The 27,912-nt window shown below is 42.6% G+C and overlaps 1 protein-coding gene across 1 annotated transcript; it reads left to right on the plus strand.

The window, feature by feature from the left end:
* The first annotated feature begins 2,106 nt into the window (after window positions 1-2,106).
* Window positions 2,107-27,160, plus strand: LPL (lipoprotein lipase). Its single transcript, XM_036313723.1, has 10 exons — window positions 2,107-2,764; window positions 9,395-9,555; window positions 13,538-13,717; window positions 15,292-15,403; window positions 16,151-16,384; window positions 17,744-17,986; window positions 20,055-20,175; window positions 20,897-21,079; window positions 22,509-22,613; window positions 25,243-27,160. Coding segments are annotated over exons 1-10 (1,425 nt in total). The 5' UTR covers window positions 2,107-2,679; the 3' UTR covers window positions 25,244-27,160.
* Window positions 27,161-27,912: the final 752 nt, after the last annotated feature.

Here is a 27,912-nt window from a genome sequence, read left to right on the forward strand (position 1 = left end):
TAGGAAAAGTGCCCAGTGTGTGCGAATAGCAGGCCCACTATCTAAATAATAGATAGATAGATAGATAGATTGATTGATGGATACAGTTTCCCTACATGTGGAGTTCTGGATTTTTTGGTCGTTTCTTTAGGTATGCCCATTTAACTTTCTACTTATACCAGGAGCAAGTGTCCTGCCGTGTGTACTGGTTTATTAAACGTGTATGAAAAGCTTAGCTTCTTTTAATCTGAAGCTTTTTAAGTCTGTTATAAGGGAAAAGTCAATTCCGGAAAACGTGGAGCCGCACGCTACAGGGGATCAAATAACCTGGCAGAGGTTTGGTGGAGGCGCCTGGCTACGGCCCTGGCAGCGGGAGCGTGGAGGTCATATGAGCCTCAGTACCAGAGCTCTGGCACCTGGTCACCCAGAGAGCAGCCAATCGGGAGAGCGCGCTGCCGCCACACCCACCTGCCCACCGCAGGTCTCGGGATTAGAGCCAACCTGTCGCTTTCCTAGCAAGCTGAGCTGCTGAGTTAATTTTTCTTGGAAATCTCTGCAACCTTAACGGACATAGAATGTAACACCACAGGCCACTCCAAAACCAGTTTCATATTAAAAAAAAAGAATTTCTCAAGATCTTTAATTTTGTTATCTGTTAACCTGGAAAATCACTTTAAACATTTTCATAAGCATCAGGCTCCCCTTTAGCAATCTTCTTGTAGTTCTCTGAAAGGCACAGACGATTGAACAGATTGGTTTGGTTGTATTAGCAAATGATTAAAAAATTGTGCGTGAAAATAGGCTGCATGAATATTCTGTGTAAGATAGCAGGCATTTGCACTTCCGTTTATATGTCATTTATGCCTGAGTACATGCAATACAGCTGTACTAATCTCATGTCATTTTTTAAAATTCAAACTTACTATATAACTTTTGGAGGACGGCCACATCACAGTTATTTATCCCTTTGCACGGTTGTTCTTTACGTCTAAAATTCTTCTAAAGGATTTAATTTTTGGCAGGTTTCAAAATCCTCCACATACTTTGCAGGATAGAATGAATGCGTACAATATATTGTTTAATCATCTCAATACAAGACAATATATTGTGTTGTGCCACTTAATGTATCAACTTAAAAATAGAAACCTAGTCTTCAGGATAGCACACTTTGAATAATTTGGGTAGTATCAGGTGTATTTCATTTTTGAGATAAACTTTAAATCTGAGCCTAGTTTAAATAATATGGCCTTTTATCCTCTTAACATACAAAGGTAGATTGTGTGTGTGTGTGTGTGTGTGTGTGTGTGAGAGAGAGAGAGAGAGAGAGAGAGAGAGAATCCAATATAAGATAGTGAATTAGAGGTTTTGATTTTTGAGACTATTTCTCAGATATAAAGTGGAGAGTGGAGGTAATTTTCCTTTCTGGCTAATGCAAGTCCTTTACACTTCAAAAGATATTTGATAGCATTCTGGGCACTTTGACAAAAAATTATAATTTCCAATGTGATTTCATTATTCTTATAATTTTTTTGCTTTTATTTATTTTTCATTATTCTTATTATTTTAACTGCATATCTCAATACATCTTTGCTAATAGCCTTATTAAGATATAATTTACATACCATAAAGTTCAATGATTTGAAGTGTGCAAGTCAATTTTTTTAGTGTATTTACCAAGTTGTACAACCATCACCGTAATGTAACTTAAAACATTTTCATCACTATCCCCCCAAAACTTCTCCAAACTCCCCTTCCCTATTCCCCAGCTCCAGGCAACCACTGATCTACTTTCTGTCTAGAAGAGTTGCCTATTTGTGGGTATTTTACAACATCTGTCTTTTGTGACTGGCTTCTTCACTTTGCATAACAATAGTAGCTTTAGAGTTTTTGACTTTGATATTCTGCCTCTGAGGATAAAATGTTATGCTTGCATTCTTTGATGAGTTTGGGTATAATTTGCACGAGGGAAAAGTGAGAAAGTAGTTACAGTAAGAGGGCTGTCCTTCACCACATCAGCTAATACGTTTTGCCAATATTAAAATACCAGATTGTTCGAGCACAAGCCACAGAACACTGTGTGTTTATAGTTCCCTAAATTGACATCGTCCAGGAGAATTTTTTGGGAAATAAATCCTGCGAGTTACAAACAGGATCCATCAAAAGAGGAGTGGGGTTAAGTTTGGACCAAATGTAGCTTAACAGCTTAACTTCCCCTCCTTGGAAAACCGGTGATGGTGGAGCATTTAACATAAATCCACAGAAACCTGTGCGTGGGGCTTGCGCAGGGGGCCCCGGAGAGCCAGATCCCTTAGGAAAAGCCAATCGGGAATTCACAAATCCCTTCTGCTCTTTCACCCTCTTCTCGCTGGCAGGGTTGATCTTCATCACAGTTTGCTCAAACATTTGGAAGTGAATTTTGGGCCCTCCCCCCAACTTATGATTTTATAGCCAATAGGTGATGAGGTTTATTTGCATATTTCCTGTCACTTAAGCAGCCGTGGAGTGGAAACAGTGTCAGACTCGATTCCTCTTCCTCCGAGGAAACCTGCCACTTCTAGCTGCCTGGCTCTGCCCTTCGAAAGGCGACTTGACCCGCTCAGAACCGAAGCTCCTCCAGCCGCCTCCCGCCTCCGGCTCCGGGTCCATCAGTCTGTCCTCCCCCGACCGTGCCCAGTAGTTCCTGCGGAGGAACGAACTCAGATGGAGAGCAAAGCGCTGCTCCTGGTGGCTCTGGGCGTCTGGCTCCAGAGTCTGACCGCCTCCCGCGGAGGGGTGGCCGCCGACAGTAAGTTTTGCGCGCAGACGCCCCTCCACCTGCAGACCCGGCTCGGGAGGATGGGAAGGAGGAGGGCGGATGGGGATGCGGATGCGCACCCAGGACTCTCTTAGCCCGAGCGCTGCTCGGAGAAGTCCTCGGGGCGGGATCCGGGAGCGGCTGGAAGGGAGTTCTCCTTCCGATCTTGCCGGGGCGGCTCGCAGTTCCCGCCCTGCCGGTTCCCGCGCTGTCCCCTCCGCTCCCGTTGGGGCCGGTTCCCGGGCTCCCGGCGCAGCCGGAAAGGACAGGAGAGTGTGAGAGGCGGGACGAGGGAGGCGGGAGGAAGGGCTCGGGTGGCAGTGACCAGCAGTCACATCCCCGCTCGGGAGGCGGGGGCCCTGGAATGAAAGGCGCGCGGGCCAAGGTGACCCCGGCGTGGCCTCGGCTGCGGCTCAGCCCCCGCCCGTGGGAGCGCGGGCAGAGCGCGGCCCCTTTGGAGAAGCCGGCCCGAGGCGGGGGGATGGTGCTCCGCACCCCAGAAGCGCAGGACACTCTCACTCTGCGCCGAGGTGGGCGTGGGGACCGGAGATGCGAGGCGCGGAGGCTCCTCCAGCGGCGGCTCTTGTACGCTCGGTTTTTCATAGCGCCCAACACAGCCAGAAAAGGGGTGATTCCCCTGAAAACGGGGACTTGGGGGCTGCCAGGTTTTCAGTGGTTCTCCTCACTGTCTTCTTAGCTGAGCCCCACTTTTGGCGCCGCCGGGAGGCGGCCGCGGTTGACCCCTAGTCACTGCCCGGGAGCTTAAGGCGCTGCAGGCCAGATGCGAATTTCTTTCTTGCGGACGGGGTGGGGTGGGGTGGGGTGGGGGTGGGGTGGGGTGGGAGGAACCCGCGCTCCACCAGAGACCTGCCCGCAATAGAGGCAGCCTGCCTGCTTAAAGGATGGACTAGTTGGTCTTATTGAAGTCAACACAGAACTTGCTGCTGTGTTTTTTCTTAAATGATAAAATACAGAAAGAAAAAAATAAAGCAACTGCAGCAAGTCATAAAAGGAGGCAGCGTGCTCTGTTCTCTTCGCCGGCGGAACTGAAGCTCTGGTGGTGTCGCGTGGACGCCCTCTCGGGTGGCCCGTGCGCAGTGGTTCAAGTTATAGTCGAGTTCGTCCCTGACTTGTGTGTGAGTTTCTTTCGGTGCGGAATGGTGTGGAAGGACATGCTTGCTAGGTTAAGAACAATGCAGATTCCCTTAAAGCTGGACATCTCCTGTGGCGGCACGTTCCCCTTGAGGGGTTGGCACCATCCAAGAAGGAGGTAGGAACAAACTCCGCATTCTTATTTTAGAAAGCCCACCATAGGGTAGTGTTACTTCTACCGCAGAACACACACAGAGACGTGTCTCCGGAGTGTCCGTTCCTGCTAGGCCCCCTGAGAGGTCCAGGACCCAAATTCCTGGGCTGGTCCGTGTCCCCTCTTGGGGTTTATCTTCCTCAACTCCAAAAGAGGAGTTTGGGCCAGACTCAAATCTTTCTTAGGCCCCTGTAATTCTTACTCTTTGATTTCAATGGACATTTAGGTGATGAATGAATTAAATTGGATTTTAACCAGCACGCTTGTACTGGCTGTAAATGCATGGAGGAGCCATTTTTTAGTAGACTTGAAATTAATCCCTCTCAGTCTCACCCCTCCCCACCCCCCTTTATATTAGGCTTCTCTTAGCCAGCAACTTCCCCCACCCCCTTTTCTCCTCCAAAGGAGTTCATCTGAGACAGTAAGAGTTTCAGAGAAGAAAGATACAGGTGTGAGGGAAAGGTGAGTAGTACCTCCTCGGGGCTCTGAGTTTACTCCTCATCTCGAGTTTATTCTAAGAAGAACACGAGGATAGGAAGCACGGCCCTCAGTTTCCTTGTTCTTGGAGCCACCTGAGCTCTGCGTGGCCTCATCAGGAAACCGTAAGAACTAGAAGACAAGCATATGGGTCAGCGCTCAGCAGCCGAAGTTCCATTTGACTGGTCACAGTGAATTTCCAGGCTAACATCTGAATTAAACATGCTGGGCGATGACAGCAAAATAGCAGATACCACCTGCAATGGCAGGATTGATGGGGGAATAGCTGTACTGAGTTAGGGGAGGAGGTACAAAGGAACATTGTCACTTTCAGGCAGTGTATTTTTAGCTCAGTCCTCCTTTCTTGCTTTATTTCCGGAGGAGAAGTTGGGCTATACGGTTCACTATCCATTTTAGATAACAATATTGATTTTCTCCCCCTCATAAAACTTGTTTTTTATTTTATTTTATTTTCATTAATTTAACTTGTTTCTTGGCTCTCTGCAGAAGCTGCCTGAGTCAGTGATTGCGACCATCAGTCTTAGAGAGTAGAGGAATGACTGATGAGGGCTTTTAGGAGGGAGGGAGGGGAGGGGAAGGGAGAGAAAGTAGAAACTTCAAAGAGAGTTGCATTATAATTGAGCTCTTCTACCTCAAGTCTTCTTATAAATGTCAATCAACTTCATCTGATAACTGTGAGCTGCCTTTGGAATATCTACTGGGATGCTTCATGCTTTTCCTTTTCTAGCAACAAAAATGTATCTTCTCTAAATTTATCCTTAAAGCGCTTCGACTTTCAACCTAATTTTATCTCTGTGAGTTATTATCCGCATTAAGATAACTTCCTTGTCTTTATGCACACACTTAGGTTTTTAGCTATCTATTTAGGAGTTTAGGAATAAAGATTACATAGTCATGAAATGCCTTAGCATGCAATTTGCTTGGCACCCCCAAATTTCCCCTTAGTGCTTAATAAGGACATGTCTGAGGGGGCCAGGCTGGCATGGTCGTGCTGGTATGATAAGCTAAATTCAGGATAGAGGTTCTTATAAAGAAATACACCTTAGGTGCCCCCCCCCCTTTATTATTCTAGATGGCTTTAATTTCCAAAGGGACCTGGTAAAAGATCCTTATCCCCTTCAAAGAATAAGTGCAGAGTGACTAATATTTCCATGTATGGAAACAGTAATTTCCTTAATAAAAGGAAGCCGTATCAGTTCATCTGCCAGCCAGGCACACTCCCAATGTGTAAAGCACATACTGAAAGCTCGCAATCAGGATCCATCTCTCTCCCCATCTCTACGCGGCCCAAGTCAGTTCTGTGAGGGCTGATAGGGGTTTGTAAAACACACTCGTCTTTAGGAGGCCGAGACATCGTGAGGGGCCCACAAACACCTATAGTATGAAAATTCCTATCAGAACATCAGAGAGAAGGTAAAACTGACATCTATGATTTCATCCATTGCATTAAAAACATCACATAGCCTATAGAGTGGTAGTATTTTCCTGTCAAAGGCTTCCTATGTTTTCTGTAACTTAAAATGAAAAATACTTTCCTTGCAAAGTGAAATAAAAGTCTCCAAATACAAATTTGCTTGAGAATGTATGAATTTACTATTATTTTTCTTTGCAAGCTATGTACCCAACAGGAGATCTTGGTTGTGGGGAATTGGAGCTCCCCATGAACTATACAGATAATCTGATACAGGATCTATGGATTGAATAGATTGTGTGTGTGTGTGTGTGTGTGTGTGTGTGTGTGTGTGTGTAAATGTACAAAGCCAGCCTTAGTAATTACAAAGAATATTTTTAATCATTTCAAAATCACCAGCAACACCAGGACCACCATGTTGCATAATCTAGGGGAAAATGGACTGAAAGCTAGTGTTGTCCTCTGGAGTTGTGCAAGGCACAGTCTTAAATATCAATTTGTCAAATAGGTAGTGGGTGAGATCTATCCGCCAGGTTGTTCAGATTATTCCTGCTTTAAAAATTCTGCTAATTGAACATGTTACAATAAGACTGGTAGAGAGGAGGCAAGAGTTATTTGATGTGGAGAGATGTGGGAGAGGGACACTAGTTTAGTTTTAAATTTTCTAAAGTATTTTCTAACAATAAAAATTTCTTGCACATTGAATACAGAAGCAGATTAAAAATCTGCAATATGTTTTTCCCACTGTCAGATAAATAATTAGGCCACCAGCGTGCTTCCTTGGTTAGGAAGCAAAAGGAAGACCTATAGCTTCAAATAAGATGAAAAGCAGAGTGCACTCTTGATGGATGAGTGCATTCCAAGTGCAATTTTACTATAGGAAATGAAAAAAAGAGCTTTAAATATCAGTCTCTTATTTGAAGAAATTATCTTAGCGTGTTTAGATTCTAGAGATTGGTGTGTGTGTGTGTGTGCGTGCGTGTGTGTGCGTGTGTGTCCACCTTGTTACATATAATTGAACTGCGTCCAACACGGCCAGGGGTGAACCTGAGGAGGGGCAGTGAAAGATTAAACAAGACAGCTGGCCCCGTTTGAAGTTTCCCTGCCTAGAGGGCATTGGATTATCAGTGACATCAGCCTTGGAATGGCATTCATTTGCCCAATGCTTTCCTCTCCTGCATCTTGGATATAGTCCAGGCTGCTTGTTTCCACTCCCCGTAGCCTTTTGACTTCCAATTCTAGCATTACAGTCTTTAGCGAAATGTCCTGGTTTACCTTTAAGCATTGCTATTAGGACTTCTATTTTTTGCTTTACTGGTACAGTCCTTAGGCACAACTTAAATTTAAGAATTTGACTATGCTTCTTTGAGCATTGTTTTAGAGATCCCTTTCCTGAGATCCTGAATTTCCCACGTTTTACACCCAGCTACTACTAAACTTCGCTCCTTACCTTACTTTTTGCTTTGTGTGCGCGCTTTACTGGAGGGTCCTTTCACCTTGCAATTGTAGTTTCCCGTACCCAGGCCTCAGGGCCCATGTTGGGCGCCACATGAACTGCGTCCAGCATGGCTAGCGGTGAAGGATTAAAGAAGACAGACAAGAGAATACAGCTGGGGCTCTATGGATCTCTTGTGCCTGGATGAGGACACAGAGAGACACAGCCTGCAAGCCGAAGCTTTATTTTATAGTCAGAGCACACAAAGCAAAACAAGGGAAGTGGTCAACATGTTTACAAAGTTCTTGCGAGTTTCACCTTATTTTGGCAGCACTTGCTGCACCTCCCACAGCCCATTAGCTACCTAGGAAGGAACTAGGGAGGGCTGTAAGGTCAAGCCTAATTATGCTTGGAGGGCTCTGCCTTCCAAGCTGGGACTTGTTTGTGGCCCTGCCACAGGTCAGTCTGAGGCTTAACCCTATAACCGCTCCCTACAATAATGAATACTTAGTAAGAAGTAACCACAATATTGTTTTAGGAATTTTGAAAAATAACTATGAAAATTATTAAGAAAAATAAAAAGGAAAATATTGGCCAGTCCTCAGATAAATCGATGATAATTTTGGTTTGAATGTTTGTCTTTCCATGTACAATATCATTCTTATTTTTGGCCTCACTTTTGCAATGTTATTTAAAATGACAGATTTTCAGCTTTTGAGTTGTGAAAAGAATAAATGTGAATTAAGAAATTAGAAGTATTTCTAAATCTCAGTTATGTATCTCCTGAAAGTTTTAAATAGTGAAATCTGAAATCTATAAGTTATTACCTTCTTAAAGTGAATAGGCAGATTATTTTTCCCTTGATAAGAAATTACTATTTTAGCAACAAAATAGTAATAATAGTTATATTTTTATATTTAAAAATATATTTTCCCCTAATATAACTTCCCTCTGTGTTTGCTTTGTAAATCAGTCTGATTTTATCTGCCACAGTGTTTACTTCAAGTGTTCACTGTGACGTGATATGTACTGTTTACAAATACCCTGTGAAGATTTATCAACATTTAGATTTATTGTCCAGAGAGAAATATGCTAAAGTTCTCTTTCTCTCTGTATTCATTTTGGGATTAATTATGAAGAACCAAAGTGGATTCTCTCCCAAACCAGCTTTACAGTAGTTTTTTAAGCTTTGACTTTATGGAAGATTAAAGGCATAAGTGGGAAAATAAATATTTGGGGAAAGAGTTAACAATGGCTCAGGTATTTATGAACAACCCACTAAATTACTTTTAAAAATATCTTGAACTGATGTGTCCTGCCACAGGGGTGGAACCCATTCCACACCAAAGCTTCCTCGAGTCACCAACTTTTCTTTTTGTTAATATTTAAAAAACCATGCTGTTGAAAAGGAAACAATCTTCAAGGCAAATAAGCTTTATTGTATACTATTATGGGATCAGAGATATATGATATGCGTGGAACTAGACAACGAGAGAGCCACGAACTAATGTTCTCTAAGAGAATGAACTTTGAACTGGAACCCAGAGACCTGCGTTCTGGTCCCCATTCTCTCTCCCACTATTATAAACAGCGTGACCTTGGCCAATCTATATTTTGAGAGAAGATTGAATTAACTAAGGAATTTCTAATAGTAGTGACACACACACACACACACACACACACACACACACACACACACTCCCTGACTGAAGGAGAGGATGGAAGATATAGGAGAGATCCATATTGTTTAATTCACAGTTATTTGAAGACCGTCTCTGTCAGCTTTGATCACCACTAGAGAATCAGTCATTCTCTTGCAAACCACATTCATTTTTTAAAAAACTTTAGAAACACAAGTGGTATTGGTGCTGGCTGCTTGTGAACCTTAGACATACTCACCATTTCATCAAATAAAAAAACACAGCCCTCCAATGAGCTTCATATCCAATTTTTTCTTTTCACATATTATAGGAGAAAGAGATTTTACAGACATTGAAAGTAAATTTGCTCTAAGGACCCCTGAAGACACAGCTGAGGACACTTGCCACATCATTCCCGGAGTGACAGAGTCTGTGGCTAACTGCCACTTCAACCACAGCAGCAAAACCTTCGTGGTGATCCATGGCTGGACGGTAAGAGAGGCTCTGCAGGAAGGAGGGGCTTGGGGTGGCCTTGTGTCCTGACCATCCTGCCCTAGTTGTTGGGAACCCAATGATGGGTCTCCACGCCCCATACTTCTACTTGCTTCCCGATGGCTTTGCTTTAAACCTGGAGAGATGCTATCTCTTAAAGGCAGTTCTGGGTCAGGCTGGGGATTATGGACTCTAAAGTGACAGGTTCCTGAGTACTTCCCCCAGACAGTGCTGACCTGCATTTTCCCTTGGTACCTAGTTGGGGCCCTGGAACCAGCCTTCCTATTACGTGGAAAATGAGGCTTTGCTCAACTACAGAGCAGAACGTAGGTTATCATTTTTGGGAGCCGGTGGAAACCTGGCATGATCCTGATTTGTCCAGCACATCCCCAAAGGTTCTTTCCTAAGGAAGACAGCCTGTGAGAGTGAGGAGAGGGCTGGAGTGGAGTGAGGGGGTGTTTGTTCCACTCCTGGTTTTGCCGTTCTCCAGCTCTGTGATGTGGATCAAGCCACTTCTCATCTCTGGGACTCAGCTTATAAATCTGTAAAACAAAGAGGTTGGACTAGGCATCCTTCCACTTCCAACATTCTCCAATTATAAACTTTAGGGAGCTTTTTGTAGAGATGAAAGTAGGCTAGCAGGGAACTGTCATACAAGATGACTATTATATTTACTTTTAAAAATATGAATAAACTAGTTCTCTCTAAATAGGCCAGATAGCCACTCTATGTGGTGCAGTTCTTACTTAAGTACTTCAGTTGGTTTTTAATATTTTAAATCCCTAGTGAGCAGAGTTCATTGTTTATTAAAAAGGACTTAAATAAAGTGGATGGTTAAAGAGAGAGCATCTCTCCATTATGTCAGAGCTTGCAAATATGGTAATAGGTACTAAATGATAATGATTGACATACTTCTAGTCCCAACTGTTATTGACAGTAAAGGACAATTGCTAAAAGTTAGGAATTTTTAAAAAACATGTATTTTTCTCATGTTAAGATGACACAACTAACCCAGCATCAGTGGATGGTACCAGTTTCTATCACTGGTCCTACTGTCCATAAAGCCCATTTATATTCTTCTCATCACGGTCCTGACATTTTGAGAGCGTGGGCTCAGGGGCTTGGCCGCTGGCCGGGGGACTGAGTTTCACTGCGTAGAGCTGGCTGGTCTGCACAATCCAGCCACGCTGGGTTTGACCTCGGCTTATCTCAGTGAACTCCCTGGCTGGTTCAGGTGGACTCCCTGATGCCGGTGGCCAGGAGGGCTTCGGTTCAGTTGTGTGTCTGATAATAAAAAAAATTAAAAAAATTGGTACTGGTGTAAGGAACCTCAGAAGAAGAACCTAGAAAAACCTTTCCAGACTGCAGAAGGTGGGTTCTCACTTGGATTTCCCACCCCTTTAGGTTAGTGACAGTATTTATGTTGAATTAAAAAAGGAAGGACTAGGTTAGTTAATAGGCAGTTAAGACAAGTACCTGTCACCGTAGGAGTAAGTTGGGTTACTTGCTCTTTGACAGGCTGCCTCATTTGGAAACATCGATAGCAGAGAAAAACTTATAATAGGGCCCTTGTTCAAACAAAATTTCCCTGCCTTGTCTGAAGTAGACGGCTCAGCGACGAAGGGCTGAGGACAGAGGGCAGTGCGGAGGTTCTGCGGCTTTGTCATGAGAAACCCAGAGGAATGCTTAGCGTGCGGTGTGCGCAGGGCACAGCTCAGAAGGCGGTTCAGATACAGCTGTGCTGGAGTTTTGCCACCTGCTTGGGTTTCACAGACCCGTGCTTTAAGCACAGGGCTCTCACTGTGATGTAGGAGGTCCTTACCCCTGGCTGAAAGGAGGAGTGGGTAACATTGTTTTCTGAAGAAACGACATCCTCCTCCCTTGAGAGACAGCTGCACAGGGTGGCCCCTAATCCCCAATAGAGGAGAAAGGGGGCAGGACCGGTTTCTCAGAGTTTTGGGCAAAGTGGGTGTTCCGGCTGGTTCCCTCGAACATCCAGGCTGCACCAGGACTTGAAGCACAGGCTCTGAGACTTGTTCAAAGGAGATTTAATGAAGTTCCTAATGGGCTAACATCACTTTTGTACTTTTTCTTCTTTGTTTTCTCTTCATGCTTAAAATAGCCATCGAGTTGGGGTTTTATCCCTGCAAGTAGATTGGGAACCAGAATGGTCCCAAGGAGAGACTGATGAGGTGGAGGGTAACCTTGAGATCACCTGAGTCTGACGCCTTTGTTCTGTAGGTGGCCTAGTGAACAGTGCCCACATTGTTCATAGCAGTAGTTAGTTAGTGGCAGAGCTGGGGTTGGAGCCAAGATCTCATTCTCAGGCCTGCTTTTTAGTACCGCAGAGCACAGCATTGGGGTAAAAAATGGTGCAGCTTGTTCGTGTCAGGAGTGGGGCAAGCGACCACGTTTAGAGAGCTTAGTCTAGAAAATCGACTAGACAAAGTGGCAGTGTAAATCTGAAAGAACCCTCTCTGTAAATCAAAATTCCAAATGAAGTCCCTTGGTTTGGAAATTTTTTTCTATTAGAATTAATCTTAGAAGGTTAAAGGTGTTACAGGTCTGCCCCGAAAAGCTGCCTTGCCCATAGATTTCAGAATCTCCTTTGTTGAGGACATGGTGGCTAACCGTGAAGATATGATCTGCTCTCAGATCTTGTAAGGGTGCGTAGATTTGGGGATTTAAATCAGGTTGTTGCTGTGTACAAGTTTATGGCAGGATGGTGTGCAATTTTCTAACCTGCAGTTTTTAAGTGTTTCAAAGTGTGCATCTTTCCACAGGTGTCCAACATCTTTCTGAAAACATAAATTAAAAATTTACATAAATAGAGTTAATTTGAGGACCCCATAATTCTTGTGACTTGGAATTTTGAGGCCTTTATTAACAAGAAGTAAAGAATTACAGATTGGTCCCAACAGGACCAATCTAATAAGTAGGGAAATGTGACCATTAAACCTCATTAATTTCTATGCTAATAAGGAAGAATTTGAGAGACTTGTGAAAATGTCTGAGCTGAAGTTGATCATTTTCTTATGTATTAAGAAAGAGATCGCTAAGCAAACTTGCCTTCTATTAGGAGACATTAGCATGCTTAAATCTATTTTTTTTCATTAGCAAATCAAATGTGTATGTGACTCTTTATAAGAAAAAAAGTGCCCCTTTATTCACCAAAATAATTCTGTTCAGAAACATTTATTAGCCTGATTGATAGTATTAAAGCTGATTTTTCAAATATAGTTTGTAATTCAGCAGAATTTAAACTTGTTCAGATTGACTTTTCTTTTAATACTTTAAATTATTGATATTTTACTGAATTCATAAAATGTGCTTTTCTTTTCTTTATTTTTTAAAATATATTTTATTGATTTTTTTTACAGAGAGGAAGGGAGAGGGATAGAGAGTTAGAAACATCGATGAGAGAGAAACACCGATCAGCTGCCTCCTGCACACCCCCCACTGGGGATGTGCCCGCAACCAAGGTACATGCCCTTGACCGGAACCGAACCTGGGACCCTTCAGTCCGCAGGCCGACGCTCTATCCACTGAGCCAAACCAGCAGGGCATCTTTTTTTATAAATATATTTTTTATTGATTTCAGAGAGGAAGGGAGAGGGAGAGAGAGATAGAAACATCAATGATGAGAGAGAATCATTGATGGGCTGCCTCCTGCACGCCCCACACTGGGGATGAAGCTCGCAACCCAGGCACGTGCCCTTGACTGGAATCGAACCCAGGACCCTTCACTCCACAGGCTGACCACTGAGCCAAACCAGCTAAGGCCATGAAACGTGCTTTTAAAATTGAAGGCCTGCTAAGCCGCAGTCTGCCACCCCTGAGCATTTGTGTGGTTTGATTCTTCTGTCTGAACCTATGGGCTTCCTTGTGGGTTTGTTTTTCCCACTTAATGTAGCTGTAATTGGCTGGCCTCTGTGACAGGTTGTAGGTGGGTATTCTAAGAAGCTTGTATCATCCTCTTCAGGTGACGGGAATGTATGAGAGCTGGGTGCCCAAACTCGTGGCTGCCCTGTACAAGAGGGAGCCGGACTCCAACGTCATCGTGGTGGACTGGCTGTGGCGGGCCCAGCAGCACTACCCAGTGTCTGCGGGCTACACCAAGCTGGTGGGGAAGGATGTGGCCACGTTTATCAACTGGATGGCGGTAAGACGGGGTGTGTGTGTGTGTGTGTGTGTGTGTGTGTGTGTGTGTGTGGCGGGGGGGGGGGGGGAAGCCATGTGCCCATCACAGATCTCTTGGCTAGAGCTGGACAAATGGCTGGTCTTTGTTCCTTTTCACTCAGTTATAGGTATTTTCTGGGGCAATTCAAATCTCAGCACTAGATGGGCATTGGCATTATTTATTTATTTTTTAAAATATATTTTATTGATTTTTTACAGAGAGGAAGGGAGAGGGATAGAGAATTAGAAACATCGATGAGAGAGAAACATCAATCAGCTGCCTCCTGCACACACCTTACTGGGTATATGCCTGCAACCAACGTACATGCCCTTGACCGGAATCGAACCTGGGACCCTTCATTTCCCAGGCTGATGCTCTATCCACTGAGCCAAACCGGTTAGGGCTATTTTTTTTTTTTATTAAATCCAAAAGCAGCATTATGATTAGAATGATAAAACTATAAAGCCAAGACGTAGTCCTGCCCTGCTCTGCCCTTTGATATTTTCATAGTGAATAGATTTGCTGAGACCAAGAACTAAGTGGGTAGAACAGAGAAAAGCTTATTACTTCTGGGCCTAGGGAAGGTGTCATGTTCGGGCCCTTCCTTCCCTATCAGTTGGCTGGCATATGACATTTTATTCTGGCTTTGGCCTGTTGGGATGCTGATCTACTTGATGAAAACATTAATAGTACTTATTCCTTGGCATGGATTAGGGGTTCAGACTTTTGTTGAGGGTTAGGGGAGTGATGGAAGTGAGCTAGGAAGAACGTGGCAAAGACAATCTATAGGATGTGAGGTGATCAGGGCCAGGAGTTCAACTTAGCTTCCAGTTGTAGCCACACAACTCTGTGAGGCCGTCCTCTAAAAACTCTCTTGGAAAGTTTCTTGGGATTGAAAGAACAGGGTCAAATTACTTAACTCAGCTGCTTAGAGGTAAACCATAAACTGTGTTTATTGGACTGACCATTGAAAAGTTGACATTGACTCTTTTGCTAACCAGGAGAGTGAACTTGGGCAAATCTGATCACCTCCCTGGACTTCAGACTTCTCATCTGTTGAGTGAGGAGGCTGGACCATATATGTCTGTGGTTCCTTCCTCTTTAATATTTTCTGATATTTAGTCATTGCTTGGCTGACCTTAAAGAATAAAGTGATGCAGGATATTTAGAGTAGGAAATATTGGGTTATAGTTAAATTTGTGTATTTGTGTGTGTATTTATATGTATACATATGTGTATCATTCAGATATACATATCTATATATAAGTCTAAACATGCATATACATGCATACATATATTTTCAGATATATGGAAATTCCCATACATTTTAATTTCAGATGTATTGGAAAACTTTCTAATTCAAATATGTTGTTAAGGAAAGAGAAAAACTCAACACTAGCATATGTCTTTCTTATCTGTAACACAAAATTAAAATAAGTAGAATTAGTTTTCAGTATTGCCTATATTTTGAAAACAATATTTATATTTCTTTTTCTTTTAGCTTTGATCTTTTGCAAAGAACTGTAAGAACCCTTTTTTCTTTCTCTTTTCCAAAGGAGGAATTTAACTACCCTCTGGATAATGTCCATCTCCTGGGATACAGCCTCGGGGCCCACGCTGCTGGCGTTGCAGGAAGTCTGACCAATAAGAAGGTCAACAGAATTACGGGTAAGAAAGCAGTGCCTTTCATCTTATAACAAAAGAGTTGAGATGCCTGTCATTCTGAAAGGGAATGGGATGTTCGTCAAATGTGTTCTTCTGGGTATCCCCAACCACTTGATTATCTCACGGGAGCGCTCCTTTTTTCTGGGGAGATAGGCCCTTGCTCTCATGGGCAGACCATCCACTGGCAGAAGGGAAATAGAGCAGAGTTAAGCACAGAGAGCCCACGGAGTCCCTCCTCCCTTTGCCCCAGGCTTTGGGAGTGTGTTGCCCATATGCCACCTCTCATAAAAGTACTGGGAAAATGAAGGAAATCAAGTTATCCTGAGTGAAAATTACTAATTCATACTCACAAATATAAGAGAGCAGTAAAGCTTAAAATTCCCCAGAAATTTCATTTTTGAAGGAGCTAAGTCTACTTTTCTGATTCTCAGTAATTGAAAGATCCTAATAAGAATCTACGGGAATCAACCAAAGGACTTGTAACGCGTGCATATTAGCGTAACCAATGGCATGGACACTGGGGTGGTGGGGGCTTCTCCTGGGGGGTGGGAGTAGCCGGGGAGGGGGTCAATGGAGGAAACAGGAGACATATGTAATACTTTAAACAATAATAATAAAAAAAGAATTCATGGGGCTGCCAATTATATTCAAATGGTGAGCAATAGAATGCTAGGGTGGTACTGATGGAGACTAAAAACAATAGGAATTTTTAAATCTTGAGGCCTTTTCACCCCCCTCTCCCCCATCAAGGCCTAGATCCAGCCGGACCTAACTTTGAATACGCAGAAGCTCCAAGTCGCCTTTCTCCCGATGATGCGGATTTTGTAGACGTCTTACACACATTCACCAGAGGGTCACCTGGCCGAAGTATTGGAATCCAGAAGCCAGTAGGGCACGTTGACATTTACCCGAATGGAGGCACGTTCCAACCAGGCTGTAACATCGGGGAAGCCATCCGTGTGATTGCAGAGAGGGGCCTTGGAGGTAAATACGATTTGGAAGTTAATTTCGCATAAGCTGTGTTCTTAACTCTTACCAACCCAGTGTTCTACCATCCCCCAAAGTATGTCATTTTAATATACACTTTCGCCGAGTTATGTTCCTGATGAAGTGTGGACTACACAGAGTAATGCATTTGCAGGGACCAAAGACAAGCGAGGTGAGGTTTAGACAAGGAAGCTCCACTGCCTTTGATAATAGCAGCATAACATGTTGTCTGCCACATGTGATCATACTTTGAATGTAGTTGCAGAACCAGCAGAGTTATTTTGAATTTTATGGAAAGTAAGGGACATGTTAATTAGTCCACATTTCTTTTGTCAGGTTTTAAAGAGATGAACAGATCAGAAACAAATCACCATTCTCTAACAACAGATATTCCAAAATTCTAAGAAGAAAATATAATATTGGCTTAATACTTAGTTTAATAATTGTGCTAGCTTGTGTTAAATTTATTATTTGTCTTAAGGGAACTTTGTATTATTTTGTGGACAATGGGATATACCTGTAGAGAATATGTTCAAGGCTTTTGTGCACATTATAAAACTTACAGCATAATGTTACTATTTTCAATAATATGAAAGTTTATGGTAATAGGTACACTCTTATGATATCAGTGATTATTTCTATAATTCATTTAATGTAAAAATCATTAGTAGTAACAATACCCTTGAATGTTACATAGCATCTATGACTATGACAAAATACTATTTATTTAATAATTATGCCTTTATGATGAGACTTCTAGAAGTATGTTTCTAGAAGCATTTGGGATTATTATATTCTTTACATAGAAGAGAAGGATATGATAAACTGGCTGAAATAAACTTCTACTTTGGATATCTCTTACAGTGTCTTAGATGTACAAATATAAGAGAGCAGTAAAGCCTAAAGCTTCCTATAAATTTGCAACTTTGACATTATTGGAGGTAGGTGAGAAGCTGCCACCAAGAATAGCTCCTTAAATAGGATATATAATCAAAAAGTCATAGGACTAGATCCTGAGGCCATTTTATTCTTTAAAAAAAAATCCTCACCTAAGGATATTTTTTTTTTTTTAGAGAGAGGAAGTGAGAGAGAAAGAGAGAGAGGTGAGAGAAACATTGATCGGTTGCCTTCTGTATGCACCCTGACTGGGGATGGAACCTGCATCCTAGGTATGTGCCCTGGCCAGAATTGAACCCGAAGCCTTTTGGTGTATGGGACGATGCTCCAACCAACTGAGCTACTCAGCCAGGGCCTGAGGTCATTTTACCCTTAACACTGCACCTAAACATTCTAGATGAGACACTCACTGAGGACTTCTACAGAGCTGAAATGTCCTTTGCTTCCCTTTTTCACCAGATGTGGACCAGCTGGTGAAGTGTTCCCATGAACGCTCCATTCATCTCTTCATTGACTCTCTGCTGAATGAGGAAAACCCCAGTAAGGCCTACCGGTGCAATTCAAAGGAAGCCTTTGAGAAAGGGCTCTGCCTGAGCTGCAGAAAGAACCGTTGCAACAACGTGGGCTATGAGATCAACAAGGTCAGAGCCAAGAGAAGCAGCAAAATGTACCTGAAGACTCGTTCTCAGATGCCTTACAAAGGTAAGCTCGTGACCGCTGTAAACAGGAAAATCAGTTGGATCCCATTTTTTTGTCATGCTCATGCTCATTGCATCACACGTACTGATGCTGTTCATTGCAACAGAGATGATAAAATGATATTACTACACATTGAGCCCAACTTGTGTTTGTTGGTAGAGAGGGAGTTGCATGGATCCACTTTTCTGAAGCTCTGAATTCCCGTTGCCAGGAAGGTCCGGTGCACAACCTGCCTGCTCTGTGCAGCAGCCCTGCTGGCCTCCCTCCTCTGTAATCATGACCGTTAGCATGGGCCAGCCCATTAGTACAAGACTCAGAGCTAATTTGAAACCATCCATCCAGAGTCAGCAAACTATGGCCCATGGGCCACATCCAGTCACCACCTGCTTTTGTACATAAAGTTTCCTTTTTTTGTTTTCTTTTCTTACAAAACCTTGTGTCAAGGGCTGACTTTCAATAGATCACAGTGAGGGAGCTGCTCTGTGACGTATAAAACCCAGACCCAGAGGCAGGTCGTCTAGGAATGGTTTAGCACCAGGTTTCCCATGAATGTGTGTTGCGTGAAGGGCGAGGGTGTACATAAAGTTTTATTAGAACCAAGTCACACGCATTTGTTTCTGTATTGACTAAGGCTGCTTTCCTGCCACCATAGTGGAGTTGAGTAGTTGGGACAGAGACTGTATGGCCTACAGAGCCTAAAATATTTACCACCTGGCCCTTTACAGAAAAAGTTGGCCAGCTCCTAAAGTTTGCTTTAAGTGAAGGCAGAAACCACCTGTATTTTAAAATACAACTATTCCTGGGAGGGGAGAATATACCAAACCTCCTAAGGCATTTGCATTTCATTATGAATTTGTTCACATTTGAATTTAGAGCAAGACCTACAGGAACTGAGGAGAGAGGAGAAGGGATAGTCAGGTACCTGGCCAGAAGCACTAACATCAGAAATGCTGGCTTAGGTGGTGTCAGTGGAAGTCCAAGGGAAGGAATGATATTAAAGAAAATAGATGTGACAGAGGCCTCTGTTTGTGAGGTGGTTTGTGACAATCTGCAGAGGTGCATTTGGTGGCCCGGAGGTTTGGAGCACCTGCAATTCAAGGAAGCCTTTTAAGTCATGAGCGAACCCTTCGTTTCCCTGGCTCTTGAGAGTGAGGAAGCGTGTGTGAGGTGTAGAGGAGACCAGGCATTCTGCGTGGTGCCACTCAGTGCTCCACCAGTGTCTCTGGGACACTGGCAGCCCCGACTCTTCCTGCTCCAGTCTGTGGTGATGCCTGCAAGGGCTCCACTTAACATCAAATTCTGTTTCTTTTCACCCTGTAGTAGCTTAGTCTGCTACCTCTCCTATCCCTTATCGCCTCCTCCATTCCATCTTCTCAGGGTTTTTCGTAGAGATGAGTAGAGCAGGGAGGAGATGTTCAAGTTCAGAGGCTGTCTCTAACATAGGACGCTTTAGGGACTGATAGTCTTTATGGCCTCACTGGTGGGTGATTCAATGAAACAAGTCTTATTGTGCGACTGCTATATACCTACTGTGCTAGATGATGGGGGAACAGAGGGTGAACATGATCCTCTGACCTGGAAGAGCTTAAACACAGGGTAGGGAGGTCAGCCATACCCACGAAGCATGAAGAAACGTAGTCACATACAGTGACACAGTAACAATGCCAAATATGCCTGGTATAGAAACTTAGGGACATCTTGGCCAAGAAAGAGGTGGAGTCCATGGAGAAAGCCTCATGGGTAATTTGGCGACTTGATTTAATCTCTCGAGTACCCCATCAAAGATGACTACTTTCTAGGACTGCTTGGCAATTCAGATATACCTGGATTTTCCCTCTCCACCGCAACCCCCCTTTTCTGAAAGAGAGTAGAATTCAAGGTTTGACTTTTCTAGTCACGAACACCATACAGACATGAAGAAATCTTTTTAAGCCACACTGATAGCATGTGTGAGCACTTCCTACTTGATCACTAGTGAAATCCCGTCTGTGGCTCTGAATTGCCTGCTTTTGGGGGGCTGTGATGTTTCCATAAAGACTGACCAGCACTTGTTTCTATTTTCTCCCTACAGTCTTCCATTACCAAGTAAAGATACATTTTTCTGGAACTGAGAGTGACACACAGACCAACCAGGCCTTCGAAATCTCTCTGTATGGCACTGTGGCCGAGAGTGAGAACATCCCCTTCACCCTGTGAGTAGCCGCATGCATGGCCTCCAGCATGTGGGTTTGCCATGACCCTGCTCCTTGCCAGAGCCATTGGTCTGAGGAACAGAAGAGGAGTAAGACACCTAGAAAAAGAAATATTAAAGAGAATTAAAAAAAAATCTATATGGCAAAAGGTGGTCATTACAGGGGTGCATATAATAGCATCGATTAGAGACAAAGTAAGTGTCCAGCATTGAGGCCATGGTTAAGTGAATTGTGATTTAACAAATCAACAAAATCAATCTAGCCTCTAAAAACTATAATTGGATAAAACTAGATAAAACGTGGCAAAAGTAGAAGGTAAAATATGTAGTGAACAAAGAAAGAATAGAGCATTTTATGTACATTGTGATTGTTACAAAATCAACACATGTTCACATATCAATACAAATTGGAAGAGAATCTATAACAATGAAAATAATGTCTCTGAATAACTGGCTAATGGATTTTTTCTTTTAAAACTGTGTCAAATGGTTCATATTATTAGGATAAAAGTTGGAACTGATGAAAGGGATGGAGATATCTTTTGAAATACACTAAGTGCCATTGACATTCATCTCGAATATTTTGTTGGACATTTTTTGCATTTTTAAAATACCCTCCCCCCCCCAAACAATAAAGCTATTTACATCTTGGGAGGAAGAAAAGGGAAAAAAACCCCACTTGATTCCCAGAACTAACCAAATATGTTGATTTTTGTATCCAGGCCTGAAATTTCCACAAATAAGACGTACTCTTTCCTCATTTACACGGAGGTGGACATCGGAGAACTGCTGATGCTGAAGCTCAAATGGAATAGCGACTCATACTTCAGCTGGTCCGACTGGTGGAGCAGCCCTGGCTTTGCCATTGAGAAGATCAGAGTGAAAGCAGGAGAGACTCAAAAGAAGTAACACCTTTATTTTCCTCCACTCCCTTTAGACTCACTCTAATGCCATTACCTAGAGGTGGTGTTTCTGGAGCCTTCAACACTCAGATGAAACTTTACTGAGCTTTGTCTTTAAAACGATGCCAGCTAGTAAGTGAAACAAGTCAGATAGGGAACAATGAATGCCATATGATTTCACTTATATGTGGAATCTAAAAAACAAAGTAAACAACAAAACAGAAACAGACTCATGGATACAGAGAACAAACTGTTGGTTGATAGATGGGAGGGGGTGGGGGGGCTAGGTGAAAAAGGGGACAGGATTGAGAAGTACCAATTGGCAGTTACCAAATAGTCATGGGGATGTAAAGTAGAGCATAGGGAGTATAGTAGATAATACTGTAATAACTGTGTATGGTGCCAGATGGGCACTAGACTTCTCAGGGGGAATCATTTCGTAAATTGCATAAATGTGTATCCACTATGCTGTACACCTGAAACTAATACAATATTGAATGTCAGCTGTAATTGGACAACACACACATACAACTATATCAGCTAGATAATTACACCTATAATTTTGGGGGGAGTGTTCCTCAATTATCATACCAGGGAAGTAACAGTACTTCTGAATTTCATGAAAAGACAACATAAGCCCACATTGGTCACAGTCATGTGTGAGAGCTGAGGTGAGAAGTCAGGACTCTCCGTTTCTCATTTCTCACTGCTTCTTGCAAGCACAGAGCCGTCACGGAAAGAACCTCAGAGATGCTCCTTTGACGTTCAAAGATTAGAACCAGCCTCTTCAGTAAGGATGAGATGCCAAGATAATCTCACCCCGACTCCCCAGCCCCACCCTGCGCATATTGATACAAGGAATGGCGTAGAGAGCCCCGGGGGGGTTGAAAACTTTTATACAAAATGCACAGGGGTGTTGCAATCTACAGTGCGAATAGAACATTGTTAGTAAAAATATGACTTTAAAACTTAGGATTGATAAGTTATTTCTCTTTGGCCATTTCCTTTTATAACTAATAATAATAATAATAATAATGGAAGAGGGCGTGGCTGGAGGAGCAGCGCATTCCGTTCTGCCGCAGGGCCAGTTGGAAGCTGGTTTGCGAATTCCCTAAGGCAGACACTCAGAGGCGGTGAAACTGATCTCGTATCATCCCTTGGCGAAAGCCTTGTGGTTTTAAGGCTGCTCCAGGGTGCCGTATGCCAGCTGCACTGATGAACTGACTTCAGTGCTGAACAGTGGGTTAGGTCCTCAACGAACCCTCTGATTCAGCTGTCTTGTTGACCAGAATGGCCCGTATGTAAACAGTTAATTATTGGAAATATAAAAGAATTAATCAGGCCTGTCACATGGGATGTAAACAGCCCTGATTTCTGAACGGTCTTTTTCATTGTTCCATACGGCACGTTCACATCCCTTTTCCCCCCACAGGGTGATCTTCTGTTCCAGGGAGAAAGTGTCTCGTCTGCAGAAAGGGAAGTCAGCTGTGGTATTTGTGAAATGCCACGACAAGTCTCTGAATAAAAAGTCTAACTGGTGAGCATCATGGGCTAACGCTCTCTGGGGACCCGCACGTGGGACACAGGCCTTCACTGATTCTTGTGATCAGGACCGTCCGGCGGTCTTCTTTAGCCCTTCCGTACACACATCAGACTGGTCCATTTGTTTTTTTATCTGTCTCTTTAAAAAAATTTTTTAAAAAATTGATTTCAGAGAGGTAGGGAGAGAGAAGTAGCAACATCAATGATGAGAGAGAAACATCGGTCGGCTGGCTGCCTCCTGCACACTCCACACGGGGGATTGAGCCCGCAACCCGGTATATGTCCTGGGAGCCGAACCGTGACCTTCTGGTTCATAGGTCGGTGCTCAACCACTGAGCTGCACTGGCTGGGCTTTTCTGTCTCTTCCTGTTCTTTCTGCCAGCTCTGACCTTCACCCCTGGCACACTTTTTTAGATTTTATTTTACTTCTTGAACAGCCACAAAATCTTCACTTGTGCTTTTCCCTGTGCTGCGTCCCTGCTGCCTTTATGACCCCGTGTGCAGAGCATACAGCACACGTTAGTGGTCATGTGGCTGTGGATGCAGCCCCTCCAGGGAGAGCGAAATATAAACTGCAGCGAAATATAGTCCTTCAATGATGCTTTAAGTGCCAGCCGGCTCAGGGACAGAGAGCCAAAGGGGCAGCCATCAAGCATCCATCTCAAAACTCAAAAGATGGGGAGTTAATGGAGTGAGAGTGTAGGGGACCGGTCTCCTCTCCCCCTTAGAACAGCTCCCTGGCTCTTTCCTACCTGACCTTGGAGGCTAATCCACGTGGCAGCTGTCGGCTGAATCTTTCCAGAGCGTCAGTACTAAGTGGAGACTAAGCATGTGACCTTCCCCATCCCTTCCTGCATTCCTGCACTGTGCCACTCCACTCCTCCACGCATTCCCCTGCCAGGCGCCAAGTGCTAATGAGAGAGAGGCAGGGAGAAAGAGGAGAAAGCTTAGATCATGCCTTGCAAGCCAGTGACACAAGAAGCAACGGGAGAGGCTGGCCACAATGTTATCTGGAAAGAGAAAAAGCAATTGCTTTTGGGTTATCTTCTCCCAGTTACATTTCTAGAAAAAGTACAGAATAAGAATTGCCTAAGCAGAAAAAACACATTAAAGACCTACACGGAATATCGGTATTATTTTTAATTTCTATTTTTAATATAATGCATCCATGGATAATTGTGGATTATAGGTAGATTAGGAAAAAGAGGCAAAAAGAACATCACTGTGACTCTATCACCCAGGGACAACCCCCGATTAACATTTTAATAGACAGGCAGATCTCGCTTTATTGCGCTTCCCAGATAATGCGTGTTTAACAAATTGAAGGTTTGTGGCAACCCTGCACCAAGCAAGCCTATCGATTCTATTTTTCCAACAGGCTCAGATGATGGTTAGCATTTTTTAGCAATAAAGCATTTTTAAATAAGGTATGTGCATTGTTTTTAGATGTAATGTTATTGCACACTTAATAGACTAAGCAAGCATGTCAAACTTGCGGCCAGTGGGCCCTGTGGCCAGCCAGCGGGTTTGACATGCTTGTTAAATTTTCTATGCACTGGGAAACCAAAAAACTCGTGTGACTCCCTTTAATGTGACACTCACTTTATTGCAGAGGTCTGGAACCAAACCTGCAATGTCTCTGAGATATGCCTGCTATATTTTCAGGCTTTCTCTATGCACATATAGTACTTATATATTTTAAATTGTTTTACAAAAATGGAATTATGGCATATATACTTTGATTGGCAAGGTGGAGTCATCTGGATTACAAACATTAATGTAAGACACTCAAGATAAATTTGAAACGGAGAATAGTTACTGGCATAGAGACTGTTCTAATAATAGGTTCGTTGCTTTGTTTTTCCTCATCACAAATTTGAGGCAATTTCACATTTGCTTTAACTCTCAGAAAGGGACTCCTATGTGAAGTTTAATACATGAATTTATGTCACATACAAACACACACAAACATACATGTACACATACATTCTCCCCAAAATATTCACAACTTTAAATCTATAATGTCAATGTAAAAACAAATAAACCCCAAATTAGGAAATAGCTCCATCTGTTTATAAGGTATTTCTGGTCATATTATTTATAAGTTATAAGAATTTACCTGAGAAAGTCTCATGATCTAGTCCTTATCCGATTATAGGATTACTGAGACAACAAGTACTTAGGCAGCATTTTTTAATGCATCTGAACTTGTGTAGGAGGTAATTATGAACCAGACTAGCAACCTTTTGCAGTTTCCTTCTGTGATGAAGTTAATCAAGCAGACAAAGTTTCTCTTTCTGATATAACTCTTTAGAAGTCTCATATCACAAGAAAAAAACAAAACACCCACACAAACCAGGCATTTCTTGACACCACTGGGTTCAGCGTTCTGAGGATGACAGTCTGTTGGAACACGGCGAAGGAGATGACATAGTGCCTTCCCTCTCTAGGAAATGCAACCTTGCCCCGACCCATTTCCCACGTCTTCCCTGGTTTATTCTCACTTTCGTTTTGACTTTCCAGTTGAAATCTGAAGGTGGTGGGGGAGGGGAGAGGGTTGTAAAACACGAAGCAGGTAACAAATCACCTTTCTCTTTCTCTCTCTCTTTTTTTTTCCCTCTCAGAATCTGCAGAAGGAAGAACAGCACACGAGTTCTGTGAAGAATGAATAACTTTTACAAGAGACGCCCAGAGCGTTGGGTGGTTAAAAGTGAAATTTCCTGAGTATTAATCCCAGCTATCCCTGTTAGTTACCTTAAGAGACAGTCTCAAATACTAAAAAGTGGCTAACTTAATTTGAGGAGTACAGTGGCCAAATAGCACATCTTGCAAAGTTAAAAACCAAAACAAAAACACAGCAGATATGAACAGCACTGCATTTTACCCTTTGAGAAAGAAATACGAATTTTTTGGGCTTGTGGTAAAATAATAAAGCTTCTTTATGTAGTGACTTTAGTCATAGCCTACAAATAATTAGAACCTCATATTTTAGCTGGAATTCTGCATTTTCGGGAGCCATACATTCTCAAAGTTTACTCCAAGCCTGAGTAGAAAGTAATTTTTTATGGCCTGAGTGGGACTTATTCCTTACCGGTCAAACACCTGCCTTTTTTGGAATGGCTGCCCTCTTGCCATGGGATGCAGCCCAGGAGTTAACCAGGAACCAGTGACTGGAGGGAGGAGTGGAGAATGGAGTTGACTGAACCTTTAACACTTCCTGTGGTTGGTTGCATCATAACTGTTACAATTAAAGGAGATATAAAATTTAGAACAATTAAGTCTTAAAAGGCTTTACAGTTTATTGCTTAATCTCTCCCCTCCTTTTCTTGCTTTGTCTCAAAGTTATATTTTAACAGTGTTCCCTGGGTAGGTGTTAAAATGAGCCTGTTGCACTTAGCTGACACATAATTTTCACTATGGAGAAAGAAAATGATCCCATAATTTTAGCATCAGATTTCACAACTATATTCATCGAGGTGAAGTTGTTTAATATCCAATGGTTTCTATTCGGCTTTAGGCTTATTTCAGCCCTGCTTCAGCCATACTTTGAGTAGGACTCTTTCTTCCCTGATTTTGACAAGAACATGCGTTCCAAGTCAAATTCTGAAGCACTCAAATGTCTACACATTTTAGACCAGGACCACTTTTACTAAGTAGAGAGACGGAAAAGTCACTGGGACATATTCATAAACAGTGCTTAAAACCATCATGCATGATGAAAAGAATCCTCAATGGCCACAGCCACATGAAATGTCATGAGAATTGTTTTTAACAACTAGTCAGGAGTGAGTGCGCAATTATTTATAAAATAGATCTCCTGCGTTCAGAATGCTTTTCTATCTATTAATATAAAATGAAGTCAAATATCTCAGAGGCTATTGCTGGGAATCCAAACTGTGAACACGTGCGGGCACCTGAACACATGCATACTCACATATGAAGCACTGCGTACGTTACTTATTCAGTGCGGCTTGGAAGGTGAATGATCAAAAGATGTATTGGGATTTGTTGGCTTAGAAATTGTTCTGGAGTTACACAACGTCTGTCATTCATCTGAGAAATATGGTTGTACAGAGTAGGACGAATGTTGTGATTGATATCAGCCAGTTTGGCATGAATTCTCTCTAAAAATAAATGTTGTGTGATTCGTGGTTGGCATCCCCCTTTATTGTAATTCATTAATTTTCTGGATTTGAGTGCATAAACTTAAGAACATCTGAATCAAATCAGTGCATGGCCCTGGGAACTCTGGCTTCTGTGGACTTCACTATATATTATATATTAACAATGCTTTGGCGTTAAGTGTTATTTATTAGCTGTAAATATATGTGTGTATGTGTAAAAGGGTTGTACATATGGGAAAGGTCGTCATGGCTATCTGCGTTTATAGGTGTGCGGTGCTAACTTTGTACATGTCTTTATCAGTGACAGTCTCACTGAGCCAACTGACTCTGATGAAGAAATACAATAAAATGGGCTTTAAGAAAAACAAATTTACTTAACCATGTGAAGTTTTAATAAAATTGACATTTTATTACAACACTAAGTCATTATTTTGTATAATTTTAGTCCCCTAAAGTAGAAATTTATTCTTAGGGCAGATTCATTAAATTTTTACTGAGTAACCACTATACTTAGTAAAAAATATGGCTTCTAAAATAAGAGTGCACATTATGTACATTTTTTTATATTGACATTTGTACAGGGCCATACTTAGAGACCCTTTATTTATTTATTTGTCACTAAATTACAGCCCATGGGCCAAACAAATCCACTGTGACCTATTTTTCCATGGCCCACAAGCTAAGAATTAAAAAAAAATTTTTTATTTTTCAATCATAGTTGACATACAATATTATATTAGTTTCAGGTGTATAACATAGATATTAGACATTTATATAACTTATGAAGTGATCTGATCACCTTGATAATTCTAGTACCCATCTGACACCATACGTAGTTATTATAATACTAGTGGCCCGGTGCATGAAATTTGTGCAGATTAAGAGGGAATTAATTAGAGGAAATATGTTAATATTGCTATTTGCCCTTTCTCTATAATAGAAGTGTCAGAGATGAAAGAAAATCAGTAAAATGTATATGAAAATCTTCCTCCTGTCAGAGGGACCCCATGGGACCCAGAGTCAAGTCCCTGCCTACCCATGTGCACCTCGAAATTGTGCAAGACCCAGACCTGGCCGGCCCCACCCCCATTGGGCAAGATCCAGACCTGGCTGGTTTTACCCCCGTCAAGCCCTGCCGGGTGGGGGGGCACAGCCTCAGGGCCCCCATCA

Source organism: Myotis myotis, unplaced genomic scaffold, assembly GCF_014108235.1.
Source record: "Myotis myotis isolate mMyoMyo1 unplaced genomic scaffold, mMyoMyo1.p scaffold_m19_p_6, whole genome shotgun sequence".
Lineage (NCBI taxonomy): Eukaryota > Metazoa > Chordata > Mammalia > Chiroptera > Vespertilionidae > Myotis > Myotis myotis.